General features: G+C 53.6%; 1 protein-coding gene across 10 annotated transcripts in view; it reads right to left on the bottom strand.

Moving 5' to 3' along the window:
* PTPRF (protein tyrosine phosphatase receptor type F) overlaps nt 1-17261 on the bottom strand; it is a 287439-nt gene that overhangs the window by 10327 nt on the left and 259851 nt on the right. For all 10 annotated transcript variants that reach the window (XM_018072218.2, XM_018072212.2, XM_018072223.2 and 7 more), the window contains 4 exons: nt 16348-16445; nt 8331-8454; nt 6289-6464; nt 308-427 (listed from right to left, as the gene is read on the bottom strand). In XM_018072218.2, coding sequence (XP_017927707.1) covers nt 308-427; nt 6289-6464; nt 8331-8454; nt 16348-16445 — 518 coding nt within the window. The remainder of the gene's footprint in view (nt 1-307; nt 428-6288; nt 6465-8330; nt 8455-16347; nt 16446-17261) is intronic.

Below are 17261 nucleotides of genomic sequence, written 5' to 3' on the forward strand. Positions count from 1 at the left end.
CTAATGGGAGGACAGCTGCTACATGTACACTGGCCAGAGGCAAGAACAGCCCTGCTCTGGGGCCTATCACAGGGTCTGAATGCATACAGAAGAGCAGCAGGTATCCTGTCCAAAATGCAGTGGTGGTCAGATGCACAAGCCAGTCTCCTACTGCAGTTGTGAGAAACGGCCCATGTATGGAGCGGCCACACACTTGGCCAAGCCAGGCATAGCCAGTGGCCTCTGCCTGTGGGCCATGGAGCAACCTGAAGCATCAGGAAGTGTCTCTGCACTACCTGGAGCAGCAACAGCCCAGCCAGCCCCATACCTTGTACAGCGCGAAGGTGCGGACAGTGTAGGTCGCCAGCTCAACTGTATCCAGCAGCGTCACCTGGATCATCCCATAGGTTTCCGTACCCCGGCTTGGCCAGTACTGGTCACACTTCACCTGCAGGGAGGCAAGGAGAAAGGGTCAGTGCTTGGCTGCTGGTTGGGGCACTGGGGTGAGGAATGGCAGGGTGAAGGGTAAAGACAGAAATGAGTCATGGTGCAGGGAGCCCCCAAACACCCAGATTTCCTTCTCCCAGTGTGTCCCAATCCCCAGCAGAAAGGCAGCACCCCCTGGGCTCCTTTCCACAAAATTCATTCAAAGAGTGATTTTTTTTCCCACTGGAGCCACCGGTGGGAAGTGGCAAAGGAGGCCAGGCCATCAGACAGAGCAGCAACAGTAGCACCAGGTAAGAAGACAGTGAGGGGCAATTCCCAGCAGTGATTTGTGCCTGCTGTAATTTTTCTTCTCTGCCTCCTGTTTGGGCAGATGAGGGTCTTTGGGCTGTGCCTGCACCACCCCTCTGCCTGAGCTCTGCCTGGATGACGAGAAGGTGGGCAGCTGTGGGCTGGTGGGAGGAGAGCAGGTGCAGAAGGGAAGGGGAAGCATTGGTTTCTGTGGGCAAGGCTCTGCTCAAAGGGCAGCTGAGGTGAGAGAGAGGCAGCCTGTATCCCCACCTGCTCCCTCCTATCCTATCCTATCAGAATCCTTGACCCACAGCTGAGGCAGGACAGAGCTCTAAGTCCAGCACAGTACACACCAATACAACAACAGGTGTTACCTTTTTCTGTAACACCTGTAGTCCCCAGGGTGCCCCTGCCAGTGTGGCCTCCGGGCAGCAAACCACTCCAGTGAAAGGTGGGACACAGCCCACCCCAGGGGGCCTGGACACTGGGCTAGACCACAGGGCTGACCCTGCCAGTCTCTCTGTGCTGCTGTAGGCTCAAGTGCATTGAGCATCACAGAGAGATGCCAACCTGCCCTGCTGGCAGGTGGTGCATCCCTGGAAACCTACATCTCCCAGGTGTTTCAAAAGGGTTGTGCAAACAAGGCACAGATGCCAGCTCAGACGCAGACATATCCTGTCCCTCTGTGAGAAGACACAGACTGTGGCCAAACCATCCCTTCAACCCCTTCCTGCAGGCAGCACTGTCCCATCACGAAAACATTGCTGCTCCCTAGAGATCTCCTGCCCTGCAGCACCCTTATCACCCCCTTCCAACTCTGCAGCCAGAGTGCTTTGAACTACCAGTCACAGCTCCTGCTGCAGCCCACTTGGCAGAAAGCCCTAACACATCCCCAGGGCCCCATCCCTCTGCCCCCTTCATCTCCCTGCACATCCTTCCCTGTTCACCTGCTGATGACCTCCTCCTCCTCTTCACAGCTCAGCGTTTGCAAACTACTCCTCCGGTTTTGTTCTCTGCAGCCCCAAGCTCCCTATTTAATTGGCACCCTGAGCATCCCTGTTTCATCTGACACCCGGCTCCCCCACCCTGCAGAGCCGCAGTGCCTGGCTGACAGGAGGAGGGCTTCATTCTCACCCGTGTGCACTGCACCGAAAATGGTTTCCCCGCCCTAGGAGAGAGGAGTGAATGGAAGATCATCTGTGCTTGTCAAGGAATAGTAAACTTAATTATTAGCAGATCGTGTTTACAGGGGAATGTGTGGGAAGGGAAACAATAAGCTTAATTAGAAATCAATGAAGTTCTGCCTTTTAATTGAAAGCACTTTCAGCAGGGTGGGGCTTGTGAGAGCTCAGAGCCCTCATCCTGCACTCTGCCTCTGGAATGCAGACACACCTGCAGCCAGAGGGATGCACCTGTCCCTGCTGTTTTGGGTTCTTCTCTCAGTAAGTCCTGCCCTGGCAGAAGTGCCTGGAGCAAGGCTGCCTAATGAGGTACAGCAGGTGCCCGTGCACCCAGAGCAGCTCTGCTGCCTCCTGCCCAAGGTCTCCAGCCATTCAAGCTGCTGTGCTGTCTTGGACCTGTGGCAGCGTGGCAGGCCCTGCAAAAATCTCAGAAGATTCCTCTTCCCCACTTGGCACAGTGCAGCCTGTTATTGGACACCAACTGGCTGCAGCACGAACAACTGTGAGGTCACAAACCTTATTTCACAGCTAAACTGATCCCATCCTCACGAGCAGGTGGCAGCTGCAGGCTGTGTCTCCACCGAGGCCCGAGTTTGCCTTGCCTGAGCCTGGCTTGGGGATGATGTGACCCCTCTTTGATGGAGGGGAGGGCAGTGTGGCATCCTGTAAACGCTGGGGCAGCTGCTTGGTGTGTCGCCCTTGGTGCGGTTTGCAGAGGATGTTTCAGGAGAACAGCACAGCGTGTCCCTGTGCTTGAGCCTACACCTCGGGGAGAGCAGTCTCCTCCTGCCACCCACATGCTGCAGGGCCATGTGTACTCGAGCACAAAACAAACTTCAGAGGAGTTCCCTGTGTGGGATAATAGCAGCGCCTGGGCTGGTAATTGAAAATTATTTATTCATGACCAGATAAGAGTCAGTCACATTTTCTGCCAAATTTACCCATAATGTTTATGCCCCATTTTCAAGCTCTGTAAATTTTATGCTGAAGCCGATACACTGTGGCACTAAAGCAGACAAGAGATGTTTTCTTCTGGCAGTGCTTGTTTCTCATTAACTTAAGGAGCTCAGTAATGTCCTGAACAACCATTCATTGCAGCTTTGCTGAGTGGCTCCTGTCCCTCCCCTTCGATGCCCTGTGCCCAAGAGCAGCCGGGCACCTCTCTTCAGCTTGAGAGCTGTGCTCTGCTCCTGGCCCCACTTGCAAGCTCCAGATGGCATCGCTGCCAGTGAGAGGGCTGGAGCACAATGTGGCTGCCAGGCTCCTCTTCCCCAGAGCCCTCGAGTACCAGCCTCTTTACACCCCTGCCTGGGGACAGCAGAGATCACACCCCAGGGATGGCTGCTTGGTGCTCTGGGCTGGAACAGAACAAGCCACGGCGCTGCTCTGGGAGACCTCACTCTGCTGGGCTCTTGGGGATAGCCCAGGGCAGGAGAAATCCTGCTTTAATACCTCTCTCATGCAACACAGCCCGGCAGGGACGTGCCACGCTCGCAGCTTCGGGAAAGCTAATCTACAATGTGTGTTTCTGAACTGCCACCAAATGATTCTGAAACTGATTGTAAAGCTTTGAAGGCAGCTAAATTGCACAATCCAGCCATTTCTATCCTTTATGTGCTTCTCACTTTGTGAAAACATGAAAAAGGGAGGATGATTTGGACCATCAAGCCAGCTGAAATTGCAGACCATAAAAGCTGATGCTCTTTAAAGATTTTTTTTCCCCCTGCAGCTCAGGAGCCCTTTAAAGCAGTGTCACCCCCACAGGGCTGCCAAGCTGCTGCTGGTGCTGGTCGGCTTATCACAGCACTGCCAAGGGTGACCTGGGGAGCTCGCCTGGAGAGGTGGCAGAGCCTGCTCTGCGCTGGGCATCCCGCCATGAGGCCCTGCTACCCACCCCAGGCTCTGCAGCTGGACAGACAGTCCTGTGCCTGCACCAAAGCCCCTGGGCAAGGGGACTTTCAAGCAAGGTCACCCGTGGGTAACGCTGTGATGCCATGTGACTGCCTGGAGCAGTGCTGTCCCACAGCAGCGTGAGCATCGGCAGGCAGCAATGCTGCAGGGACCCGAGGGGTTACATCAGGGACCCAAGGGGTTACATCAGATGAGGTTTGAAGCCTCTGGAGTGGAACAAACTGCAAAACAGTGACTCATGCGAAAAGTCTGGAGAAACGGGCAATGACTGGGATGGGATCTTCCTTGGTCCCAAAAAGGTGTGCTCCCGAGAGAGGTCTAGCCACCATCAAAGGAGCATGAGGAAAAGCAGAGCAGCAAGGTGGCTGAAAGCCATCTTGTCTTGGAGGATGCTGAAAAAGACAACCAAAAAACCTAGAGAAAATTATCTTCTAGAAGTCCACATTCCACCTCCCTGCCAGGGCTCTGCTGTGAGGGGATGCCCTGAGACACCTACAGGGTCCAGCAAATACATCCAGGGAAGCCCTTGTTGTGGATGGCTGGTTGGATTCAGGAGTGGCCAGGCTTCTCCACTGCCTCCCTTGGCACTCTGCCCCTCCTGCAGTGCCTGAGAAAACTGCCCACTTCTCATTAGTGCTGGGGATGTGCCAAAGAGGCAGCAGGACATGGGCAGGCAGTGCCAGGGAGCAAATGCAGGGGTCTGGGTCTGGTTGGGTCAGCCTAGAGCCCCTGGGCAGTGTGCCCAGCCATGCAGGCTGACTGCAGATTCCGTGATGGCTCTGGTCACCTCCTGCCCATGACAGGGATTCACAGTGCCTGTCTTGTCACCAGAAGCCTGACCACACACACTGTGTTTGGGACAGAACCAATACTGCAAGAGGCAACTGCAGGATGATATGACAGGGAGCGTGCTGGGGGGAGATAACGCACAGCTCAGCAGCACAGGCATCTTGGGCAAAGACAAGAGCCTGTGGGGTCAAAGGAAACCCGTTATCTTCAAGAAACACGCACCTTGGAGTGCTTTGCCATAACTAAGCAGCCCAGAAGTTAAGTGAGTTAGGACTCCAGGCATGGATTTCCTTGGTAACCTAGAAGGGCTTTTCCTTGTACTTCAAATATATGCTCCATTACTGAAATGTGAAGGCACAAAAAAGTCCCCATACAAACTCCAGCTGCAGAGGGTGGTTGATCAGAAGCTTCTGATCTTGCTTAGCCCATGTGCCAAGCCCTGAGCCGCAGGGAGGGTCAGATTAATTTCCCTTTGTTTGGGCTGGGCAGGTGACAGGGGCCATCGGACAGAACAGGCAGGGCCGTGCAGGGGGAAGCACAGTGCAAAGCTGGGGTTGCCTCTCTGGAGGAAGCTCATCTCCAAGGAACACTGGTTTTCCCTGCAGGCTGTAGGGCATTTGTAGAGCCAGGGAAACCCATCAACAATGCCTGTTTTTGTACATGCAGAGAAAGCAGATCTGTTTTGCCACAGTGATCGGTTGTTCCAGCTGCTTCCTCCCAGCCAGAGTGGGCTGGGACACCCCTGTGAGCATTTCAGTGCTAAAGCTTTGAAAAGGAGGGAGAGCATGCAGGCAAAAGTTTTAACTAAACCCAAACTTGACAGCTTCTGCTTCTCAAGAATGAGCTTATTGGGCTAAAAATAACCAGTGCTTCACAGCTTGAGTGCACAAGCCCCTTCTCCTGCTGTTGGCATGGCAACACTAAAATATTCTACAAGTACAAATGCTCACCACTAAAATTTTACTTTTAGGAACAAACTGATCACAAGAGGCAGAAGCTGCCTCCTGCTTGGGCAGGCTTTGCCCAAAGGGTGCATCCGGGCATGGGAGCACTTGGTCACAGCTTACAAATTCCTGCTTCAGGGGCTAAGTAAGAACCTCTGGCATGAAAACCTTAAGTATCATCCGCAGTGAGGGCTCCTGCTCCTTCTCAACCTCACACCTTCCCTGCGGTTTGCAGGCAGCTTTGCATTTATTACATCAGAATATCTAATCCTAGCTGTATGAGCCAATCATTTATACATATTGTCATTGGACAAGGCACAAATTAGTCTTGTTATTGCAATGAGACCCTGTCAGCCATTCCCCTATATTGCCAAAGATGCCAGGGTCCTGTCAGGCTGCAGGATGGTGCTGGTACAACCTACCCACTGCAGCTTCTCAGCTTCTGGGACTGTCCACACTTCCCATTTCAGAGCTTTCCTTTCCCCCTTTTGGTGTGAATGATGTGGGGAGGGAAAGGACGGGTGTGCACACAGACACACAGGCAAAACAGGGGTAAACGAGCAGGACAAAGACAGGAGGTTTTGCCCCACAGGGACACACTTACAAGGCACTTGTTCCTGAGCTGCCAGCCCCAGTGAGCCACATCCCTGGAACTGCCTCTCCCTGGATGCCCTTATGCTGTAAGGTGTTCCCACCTCTCTCTCCTGCCCCTCAACAGCTCCAGGAAATAAAGGAAGCACACACTGTACCCTGGACTTCTCCTCCAGCCTGGTCATCATGACTATAGTTGCTGTTCTCTGTTCCCACACCATCCTCCAGAAGTCGCTGAGGGTTTCTGGCAGAGGTCCCTGTGTGGCAATGTAGGCGTTCTGCTTCCGATACCCATCGATGTAATTGGCGTTGATGTAATCACTGCCGGGGACTCCTGTGCAGGAGAAAGAGGGCAACAGTTACTCTGGGGGCAGCCCACGACCCTGTCTGTACCTATCGCTCTGCAGGGCCCTGCAGGCAGGGGAAGAGGCTGGGGATGGCAGGATCTTTCTCCCAGGAATCCTGCCAAGGACAGGGATGGTGCCTGAACAAAGAAGAATCCTTTGTAACTCCCACATTAATGGAACAAGGAGACAACACCAAAGCAGAGAGACAGCTGCCACCTGCACACAAAGGGAAATTCACAGGCAGGAATATTAAGGAGCTCGTTTGGCCCCAAGCAACTCATTGAAATAATTGTCTTAAATTCACCAGCAATTTGTTATGGTCCTACAGCACCTTTTAAAAATGAGGCTGCTTCATTAGCTTGCTTCTGCTGGAAACGGATGTCAGGCAGGGATGTCCTCCCATCCTTCCTGCAGGAACAGGTATCCCAGAGGAGGAGGAGATCCTACTACCATTGAAACCTTTCTGTGTGAGACCCCCTCTGCTGCCTTCTGACAGAGGCTGCTCCAGCCTCCACTCTGCCTCCACCACTTTAAGGAAAGGAATTTTTTGTAAAGGCCTTTAAAATGCAAACACATAGTTAATAAAATAAATGTGGCAAAGCAGAAGCCTGGGGCTGCTTCCCAACTCTGCTCAGCATGGGCTGCCCGGGCCACAGGGAGAGAAAGCAGCATGAATCTCCTCGTCTCCCCTGGAGAGAGCATCTGCATTTCATTAGGGGAAGGAAATAAAGCTGGGGGTCACCCCTCGTCCTTTTGTGCTGGGGAATTTTCTACAGGTCTTGAAGTCTCCAGCAGGCAGCAAGTGCTGGTGGCTCTGGGGGAGTGGCAGCAGCCGGAGTGTAGCACTTGGCTCCCTTGGCATGGGCGGCGGGGACCTGGCAGGGTGCTTTGGGAACGGTTCCCAGGAAGGCACAGACACTACTTACAGCAACTGAGTCAGGCTAGAAGACAGGGATTCCCCCACGTGTTCACCCCACAGCTGTCTGAGAGGGTTTGCCCGTGAGCAGGCATGCCAGGGAATCCCATAGCTGCTGCTGCTGCTGCTTGACAGGGCTTGCTGTGAGGGACCGTTTGGCCCCCCCTCCTCCTCTGAAGAGGATGAGTAGTGCATTAGCATTAGAAAAGCCTTTTCCATTCCTAGAAAAAAGATGCCAGTGACTGTGCAAAGCCAGGCCCCAGTTCCTTCCCCAAGCATTGAATTAGCTGCATCTTCCTCATCCCCATGAGTGGGCTCAGATCTGCTGTGCAGAGCTGGATGCTGGATTATAGAACAGCTCCTCTGTGTGCAAGAGAACTAAAAACATGTATTAGCCCAGACTCCAGAGATGTGGGGCTAGTTCTCGGAGCCATGAGAGTGAGTGCTATGGACACCAGAGCCTGATGCATCTCCCATGGAATACAGGGATGTGTGGAGCCTGATGTCCCAGGGGAAGGGGCGCCCCTCAATCTGTGTCACTCTGGGCACTTTCTCAGGAACATATACTGACAAGTCCAAGAGGAAGATACTGGCCTGACAGTTGTGTTGGGACAGAGGGTGGAAGGGCTAACAGTGCCATGTTTCACCAGGTACTGAGGGAGGCAGCTGAAGTCACACAGCAAGGACAGAAGTAGAAAGGCTGCTGGGACAGACATCTCTGCTGCCAAGCAGTATCAAGCAGCAGCCACACAGGACACACTGCTCTGAGGAAAGCTCTGCAGAGCCCTTTCTCTCTTCTGGCCATTCAGAAGAAACATTTGATCATGCTGATACTTGGTGTTTGCCCCTGCTCAACTGAAAATGGGGAAAAAGATGGTCCCCTGCTACAGTCAGGTTCAGCTGCTTGCTGGGGTACTCACTTCAGAGTCACTCTTACCATCGATGGAGGTCAGGATGACACGTGAGTGGTCATAGGCAATCACGTTTGCATAGCGGTTTTTGGGTTTATTCACTTCCAGGTTGGAGTTCTCCCAGGTAAACTGCTGCCCTGGATCAATGGACTGTGGAGAGAAAGAGAAGGAAGGAGTCAGGAGTAGTTACAGTGCAGTGAGATACTGCAGCACACGTGTTTCAGTCAGGAAATCTGCATTGCCCTGCACAGCTCTCCCCAGGCCAGACACAACTTCCATGGGTGTCCACAGCAGCAGTGTCAAGCCAGACCACACTGAAAACCAGTTTCCAGTGGGACATGCATCCCTTGACCTGAAGACAAAGCAGCCCCTCGCTCAGGCAGCCTGCTGCAGATGAGCCTTCATTTCCTCTGCTGTGTGCTATCCTTTCCTCTGGAGCTACCCATCAGCAGAAATTTGGTCTTCTGCCAGGACTCCAGAGAGACCTGACTGCACAGTTCTTGACCTAGCAGTTTTATTAGCTGTTGAACTGCAGTCTCATGAAATATAGCAAGCCCTGGGTGTCTTGTGCCCCAGGAGCTTTCAGTATTAGTGCCCTGCAAGACAGCCTATGAGCTTTTGCCAGGGAATAGTAATGAAAATTGATAGGTTACTATCCACTGCTCCAGCTACTTATGCAATGTAAATATCTCTTGTTTGAGTTAACAGAGTGACAAGAAACTATAAACCCAGAGAAGAGACATCGTTGTAAATCTTGGCCAAAGGCCTGCACACTATACAACTGCCTGAAAAGCACACACCCCACTCCCACCTGGCCTCGCACATCCGATGATTCTCCCATGAGCCATGTGCTGGTGCAGCCAGTGCATGCCTCCTCCAAGGCCAGGCAAGCCTTTTCCCAAAGCCTTCCCTTTCGTCTTTGTCCATGCGCAAACAAGGTGAACAAGGACCATCCCTAAAGCACCCCTTGGAGATGGGGTGGCTTTGTTGTCTGAGAGACTCGTGAGGCACCTGGACAGCTGCCTCATGTAGGGACTTGCTCGGCACTCACAGCCCTGGGCAAGCTGGGGGCAAACAGCTACAGGACAGTAGCAGGACAGTCATCCCATGAACCCCTTTCCCCTGAAATTACCAACACTGCCAAAACATTAAAATTAGGCTCCAACTCAGGGTTCCCAAAACTTTGCTGGCCCAGAGACATGAACGCTGGGTAAAGAGGCCAGGGGAAGCACAGCACGCTGTGCTCTCTGCAGGCATCCGTGTTCATCGCCCGGCAGAGAGCTGTGTCAGGAGGTTTCTTAGGCAGTGAAATGCCTGTCTGTCAGCTCTGGATCAGCTGTGAGCAAAAGGCTGAGTCGAGAAGCACAGCTCCCTGACTGGGCCGACGTGGACAGCCCTCATGGTCCCTCTGCTCAGTCCCACCAACCATCGGCTGTGCACAAGGTGACATCCACTGCTGTCCCCCACGCTCCTCAGCTGTGGAGCAACCAGCACTGGGTGTGGATACTGGCTTGGGCACAGAGCACAGGCACTGCCTGCATTGCTGCAGCAGCCCTGAGGGATCTGTGGCACCAGGGGCCAGTGCTGTGCCAGGTGGCAGCTGTCTGTCTGTCTGTCCCCACGCATGGCCCGTGCTGCCAGCCCTCCCCGTGGCAGCAGCAGGCTGCCTGCAGGCACAGGGGCCAGCGCTGACGAAAACACGCAGGAGGATGTGACATCACAGCGATGCTAATAGGCAGTTTGGGAAATGTAGGATGTAAATAGACATTTCCTACAGAAAACCTGTAATTTTCTATTATCAGTGTAATAAGTAGGCAGCTGCTGCGCTCAGAGGCACGGCAGCAGGGATGGTGAGAGTGGAGGCTGCAAGCACTGCTTCTGGCTGGAAACCCACTGGCCTGGCTGCCACAGCCTCTGCAAACTCCTCTGCCCAGGTACAGAGACATCCCAGCACAGCTTATGGCATTCTGGGGCACTTCATCCAGGCACCTGTATTTTGTTTTCAGGATAGGCTGCTCACTGGATCAGCTCTTTGGATGCTCTCCTCTCAGCTGTGTGGCAGGGAAGACTGCTGCCCATCTAAGGGTGAGACTGAACTGCAGAAGGGCTGTGCAGAAATGATCAAAGGTATGAAAAAATAAGAGGAATATAACGTGTAAGGACTTTTCAGTTTGGAGTAGAGATAAGTGAGAGGGGTTTTGATACCAGCCTGGTCAATCCATAGCACACTGAAGGAGAAGCACAAATAAGACAAACTGAGGAGGAAGAGATGGACCCACCAATGCCTATTAGAGACATAAATAATACTTATTTTTCAAAAAGGTGGCCTTAGTCTGCACAGACAGCCCATGCAGAGAACTGACTACCTGGCGGAGGGGCTAAGACTGGCCCTGAAGGCATCAGTGAGCATCTTGTTGCTATGGAGAAGCAACCCAAGAAAGCACCAGCCCTACGTGCACCCTGTGAACACTCTCAGTGGGCACAGGTGGGTGCTGGAGCAAGTCCTCCCCCCTCAGCAGAGGCAGGCAGAGCTCAGTGCAGTTGCTGGTGTGCAATCTACACCGCACATCACTGCCACACGGCTGCAGGGCGACCGAGCTGTGCGGGGCAGTGTGCTTTGCACTGCAAGTCCATGTCCTGCCACAGCAGAAGAAAGAGTTATTTCCTGGGGGGTGGGGCACAAGGCTGCCAAGAGCCCCCAGAACCAAGGAGGAGCATCAAGGGGTTGCCATTAGGGTTAATTGCTTTGATGTGCAATGAGGATGTGCAGAAATGGTCTAATCATCATCAGCCTCTTAAGAGGGCGAACAGGTGAGAAAGTCAGAAGTAATAGAGCACCTGAGTGCAAAGAGGCTCTAATTAAATACTCCTGCAAATTATTGACTCATTTAGAAGTAAAATGATTTAATTTAAACTCTGATGATGAATTAATGTACACCTGTTCCCCCCTTTAAGGCAAACAAATGAGTAAATAAACTGGAGCATGATGGGCTGCTTGGAGAGCAGTTGGAACCCTCACATGGAGTGGTGGTTGGCAAGTCTTGTCCCATCTCTGTACAATGCTCTGCAGCCCCTGACTGTGGCAGCATTGCCTCGTCTCCCCACCTTGCTCCACAACTGCTTGGGCTCTGGGAATCTGCTCTCGTTCCTTTCTGGGGCTCATGGGAATGACTGCTTCATCCCAAAACTTGATCAGAGTAACACTTTCAACTCATTCTTCCTAGAAAGCAGAAGGGCTAGGAAATTGGAAGGAAATGAGCCAGGAACAAACTTAAAAGCCCCATGACTTTTAGTTTTACTTTGCTTTAAAGTGACAGGGGAGATGCTGTAAGACAGCAAGTGCAAATTAAGAAAAAGCCCAATTAGTGAAACTCCTCCTTCCCAGCATGGAAGTGCAAAGAGCAATCTCTCCAAAGTAGTTCAGGGATTCCTGCTGCTAATGCCATAAAGACAGAGTCAGACCATTGAAACAGGATTGGAAAAAGGCTCTTCCCTCGACAGACTCGAGAGCACTCTGCAAATGCCTTGAAAACATTCCTGGTTGCCAGTTTATCTCTCAGATACAGTCCACCTTGGGTTTGTTGCTCCCCTTCCCCAGCGCAGCTCCAAAATCCCTCCATATGCCAAGTCCCTGCTGTTGTCTACACTGCTGGCAGGCATGGGCAGCCCGGGCAGGCAGACCCCTGGGGCAGCCCGGCTGGCCCTGCCTGTGGCAGCCAAGGAGCTGGGCAGCCGTGACCCTGCACTGCTCAGCAGCTCAGGTGGCTGCACAAGGGCACGGGGGTGGGAAGGTGCTCAGGCAGTGAGTGCTTCCCGGCCTCCTGTGAAATCAACCACATTAGCACAAGCATTGACCACTGTCAATCTCTGCTGCGTCTCAAATGAGGACATAATGTGCTTCTGAATCAATGGCTGGCAGTGCTTCAGCCTTATTATTCTTATTACCGGAACGTGAGTGCTGCGTGAGGCAGCTTCTCGACCAGCCCATTAAACCCACAACGAGCGGCTCCCTGGGTGCTATCTGGACCCCAGGTCCAGCATCTCCTGGGTTCAGTGGCTCCAGGGACCCGAGCACCTCTGCCACCATCTAAGCTGCCTTGCCAGGACTACAGGCAAGGGAGATGCAATGTCCACAGTGGCTTTAAGGAAAACGCAAGTGAACACAGGGTTTGGGCAGGCCAGCAGTGTTTGTCTCCTTAGAAAACTGCGAGGAAGGGTCTGCAGCCTCCCCACTACACCGGGAAGCAGGAGCACGGTCAAATCTCATACATGACCTAAAGATTACCAAGAACTAATGTGCTGGGCAGTGCCACACTGTCAGGTTCTCATCACCTACAGCCCGCTTTGCTCCCAGGGGCCTTGCACTGGACGGACATGCCAAAGGGACTGGGCATGAGGGGCAAAAGCTGCAGTTTGGATGTAAGGAAAAAATTTTCCCCTGGAAAAGTGATGCAGGACCTAGCCCAGAAACAGCAGCAGCCACAAGGGAGCAGGCTGGAACTAGTGCTGGCTGGAGCCAGCTAGTCCTGTGTTTGCTAACAGCACCAAAAGGGACACCAGCACTCAGCCTGCTGGATCCCACAGCTGCAGTGTGTGACACAGTGTGTGTGTGTGCACACCTGTTTGTTCCAGTGCAGGTATTCCTGCACCATCCGAGGGCAGGAGCCTACCCCCCGTGCACAGGCTGCAGCGTGGGAAGGTGCCCACAGGAGGAGCTCCAACACAGCGACAGCGCCTGCCACCGCCCGCAGGTCCACAGTCATGGGGCTCAGCCTCCCTTCTACTTAATTCCATTAGTCCCTCACTGTAAATTCATTGTAGCTCCCAGTGTACACTAAAAATGAAATACTATCCTGGTGCAGCCAGGCCAGAAGCTGCTGCCAGACCCTCGTGCCCTGCTCCCCAGCTGCCGCATGCCCGGGGAGCATGGAGGGGCTGTGCTCTGCCCCACACCAGAGCAGCTGGCAGCAGTTAACTGTGTCTGCAGCCGGCTCAGCTCCCAGCACCTGCAGTTCAGCCTCTCCTGTCGCACCAGGGGTACCAGCAGGTCCAGCTGGGATGGCTCCCGGGCACCAGGGGAGAGGGCTGGCCCGCAGCTCCTGAACCTGCTCTGTCTGCAGCCAGCACACAGCTTGCTCTGCGATGGCTTTGTCACACGGGCTGCTCAGCCACGCAGGGTGGCAAACCGGTGTGAGCAATATTATTTGTTCTCTGACCTGTGGGAATGGAGGTCAGATAGCTGTGAGAAATCTCTGCCACCCTTCTGTGCTCCCTTCCCAGGCGTGCGGGGAGGTGCTGACAGGTCTTGTTTTGTGTCACCTGTGTCTAGGCTACCCTGCTATTGCTTGCACAACTAAGGCAAGTGCCAGACTGATGGCTCTGGGCCAGCTGGCCTCAGTGGTTAAAAGTGCTGTTAAATATTTGCTCTCTGCCTGTGGTGCCACCGCTCCTGGAACATGAGCCATCTATAAACAGTCCTGCACCCCATGGAGATGTTAGGCTGACAGGCTACTTTGCAAAAAACACTTAAAATTCAACTATTCCGAGGCACAGTCAAACAGCAAATGGACCTTGGGGGTTCACCTGCAATGCCTTCCTCCCTTGGGTCTCCCTGCTCAGCTGTGCTATGCCCAGTCCAGCAGCACTACCATGCCATGGGGAACAGGGTCAGGGCTTCCATCTCTCTAAGTGCTGGGTCACCACTCAGCTCTGTGCAAGGTCTGCGGCTCACACAGTCCCAGGGACTGTATCACCACTTACTGGAAATGCACAGTATGTGCCGAAGTGTGGTTCCTGTCTCGGGCTCCCACGGGGCTGCACAGCCTGTTCCCCTCCCACCTCAGCTATTTCCGCATCCACTCTGCAGATTCCCTTACTCAGCAGCACATGCTGTGCCCATCCTACCCTCCAGCCCTCCCATTGCAGGCCCCAAAGGGAGCTGTTGCTCTGCCCACGCACACAGGGACCAGGATGAGAGCAGACCCACTGCTGCAGCAATCCTGCACAGGCAGCTGCTGTTCTCTGCAAACTCAGTCCAGGATTCTTCTTATTTCAAAGGGGAAATGATCGTATCGATCCCCACATGCCAACAAGGGGCAACCCCTTCTGCTTTGGGGCCCATCCTAGTGTCAAACACTGCATGAGCCTGTCATGTTCAGTAATTTCCAGCTGATGAGGAGTCAAACACAGTAGAATCCAGGGGAAAAAAATTACATGCAACAATCAGCTACTTAATAGCTGCTTCAACATGAGAAGTACAACTGATTGGTGCTCTCAACCAGCCATGATATTCTAAAGAAAGAGAAATGAGAAGAGAGAGGCTCATGAAAGCAGCTAAGAGAATTTACTTAATGCTCATTTTTTCCAAAACAGTTCCCACAGCTCAGTATTACACTGCAGGCTCTAATGAGCACAGGCCTAGTGTGAGGATGGGAGTGCACAGACAACAGATCCTGCCAAATCCACACCGTGCAGCAGAGCCACAGCCTGCCTGTGGACAGCCCTGCTTAACGTTTCAGCTGGACTGGAAACAAAAAGCCCAAGGCAGAGAGATATGACTGAACACCTTGGCACCACTGGCAGGACATACATGAACACACAGGTAGCTGAAAGGCAAGCACATTATTCCTTTAAACAACTCCCAAGTTGCAATGCAATGCTGTAGCTCATCTCTCTCGTTCAGACAGCTGAATGCAGAGGGATGCCAAAGCCCTCATCTTGGCATCCCAAAGCAAAAAAGAGCTCTCTGCCTTCCTCGGATACACACAGCACACCCTTTGAACTAGCTGGAATTGGTCCCTTGCCTTCTCAACATCTGCTTTCCCTTTCCTGGCATATATAATCCTACCTCATGGGCAAATGTTCTGATCTCATCTCATGGATCAGTGTAGGTATGGTGCAGGAAGGGGAGGCCACAGGCACAGGCAGATAACAATTCAAACAGAAGTGATAAGACATGCAAAGAACACTTCCTAAATTTATTCCCTCTTTAATAGTAGTGGGGGTTTATTTACAAGTCTCCTGCAGCTCAAGAGGGTCCTGCATGTAAGCACAGAAAAACATCATCCTGCCATTGCTGCTCTCATGGCGGCAGAGGATCTTTTCACAGTTTTACACAGTTTCAACCCAATCACGCAGCCTGGAGAGCGCCTAGAAATGCAAGGCAGCCCTCACGCAGGCCAGCCACTTCCCCTCCATGTGTGCACCCCCTTGGCAAGTTGTTCTCTGGGGAGGACAGGGATGGGCTGGGAGAGGTGCAGTGCAGGATGGAGGGATTCACCAAATGCCCAGTGCGTGCCTGTGCGTGTGAGCAAAGGCAGCATCAGTGGTGGGTGCATACAGTACCTACCCAGGGGCTCCACCAGAGATATGGACCAGGGTGGGAGCATGATTCAGCAATGTAGGTGAATTTGCAGCTCAGGGCTGTAGGGCAGAGAGAGCTCTGTGCAGGGAGGGGAACTGGGACTACTCCAGGGCAGTGGGACATTAGCAGAGTTTCTGGTGGCAGAGATGCTGAATGGCACAGGGTAATGCCAGCACAGTCCAACAGTGTTCAGGGGGAGATTAGAAGGGGAAGCAGGAATGAAAACTCAAATGCATATTCACTGGCATCAGAGGATGGCGCAGAGAGCAAAGCTTTGAATGCAGATGGACGTGAAGGGGCACAGGATGCTGTGGACTGAAATACCTCAGCCAACCTGGATGGAGGGCAGCCCTCACACAGCAGAACAAAGTAATCAGCGACAGCGCAGGCAGGCTGTCCATTCACTTCTAAGGCTGTAACCATGGTGGGAGCATGGCAGGCTGCTGTGCATTCTGCTGCAAGGCCTTTTCCCTGTACCAGCCATGCTACAACTGCTCGAGGCGAGTTCCCACCGCTCTGGGGCTGGCAGGGAGAGCTGGCAGGCTCCCAGGGCTGGCATGGGGCCTGCCCAAGCGGTGCTGCTGCAGGGGAGGCACAGCTCAGCTTTCATCAAGCCCTCTCCGCTGGGGGTCCTGGCCAGCATCACTCTGCCCCGCAGCCCGTCCCGCTCCCACGCTCACCTCATACTCCTGGGAGAACTTCAGCCCATCGTTGGCCTTCAGCCGGTCGATGTTGTCGGCGAGGTCGCTCACAGGGATGGGGGGGTGGTCACGCATGCCTGCAAGTGAGACAAGGAGGGAGGAGGGAGAGGTTATGGCTCTGCATGGCCAAGGAAGGCTCAACAATGGCATGTGCACAGCAAACCCAAAGAGTGGGCGCGAGGCGGACACGTGTGACTATGTGAAGCGCTGGGCAGGATGGATGGGAGGTCGACGAGAGCACATGGCATGCGGCACACACTGTCAGAGCACACGGTTCGGTGAACAGAACAGAAAGGTGATGTGCAGAATGTGCATGACCGGGTGAGCAAGCCAGGACAGTACAGCCACCGGGCACACAGAGCAGGCCACGCAGCGGGCAGGGGCTCGGGACAGCCCCTGGCAGGAACAGCCCAAGGATACGCTGTCACTGCCCTTCCCGGGCTCCCACATGGGTTGAAGTTGAACACACCAATCCTCTGGTGCTCTCACTGCCAAGGGCTGAGGCTGATCCTCTTGCATAGCCCTAACAATGGCATTAGCCAAAAAGAAACTCGCCCAGACCTGCTCCAGACGAAACCTCTGCAGTGCGTGTGCACAGCTTTTTGGGTAGGGAGATGCTGCCCCAATCCCCAGGGAGCTAGGGAAAGATGAGAAGGGCCCCGTGGAGGAGCAATGGCTGCTCCCCTGTTGGACACTGTGTAACATTCTGAGAGCTGAGGAGCAGCTCTGCCTGCAGATGTATAACTCAAGTGTTTTTCAGTGATGCTCCAGAGGCAGAGCCAGCTCCAGGGCCCAAAATTCAGCTCCTCTGGGCTGGCTCGTGCAAGGCACCATGTGCAGTGACGTGTCCTCCAGCAGCCTTTAGGAGGCTGCTGTGAGCTTGCGTGCAGCTC

This window comes from Manacus vitellinus, unplaced genomic scaffold (genome assembly GCF_001715985.3).
Source record: "Manacus vitellinus isolate BGI_N305 unplaced genomic scaffold, ASM171598v3 scaffold_21_pilon, whole genome shotgun sequence".
NCBI lineage: Eukaryota > Metazoa > Chordata > Aves > Passeriformes > Pipridae > Manacus > Manacus vitellinus.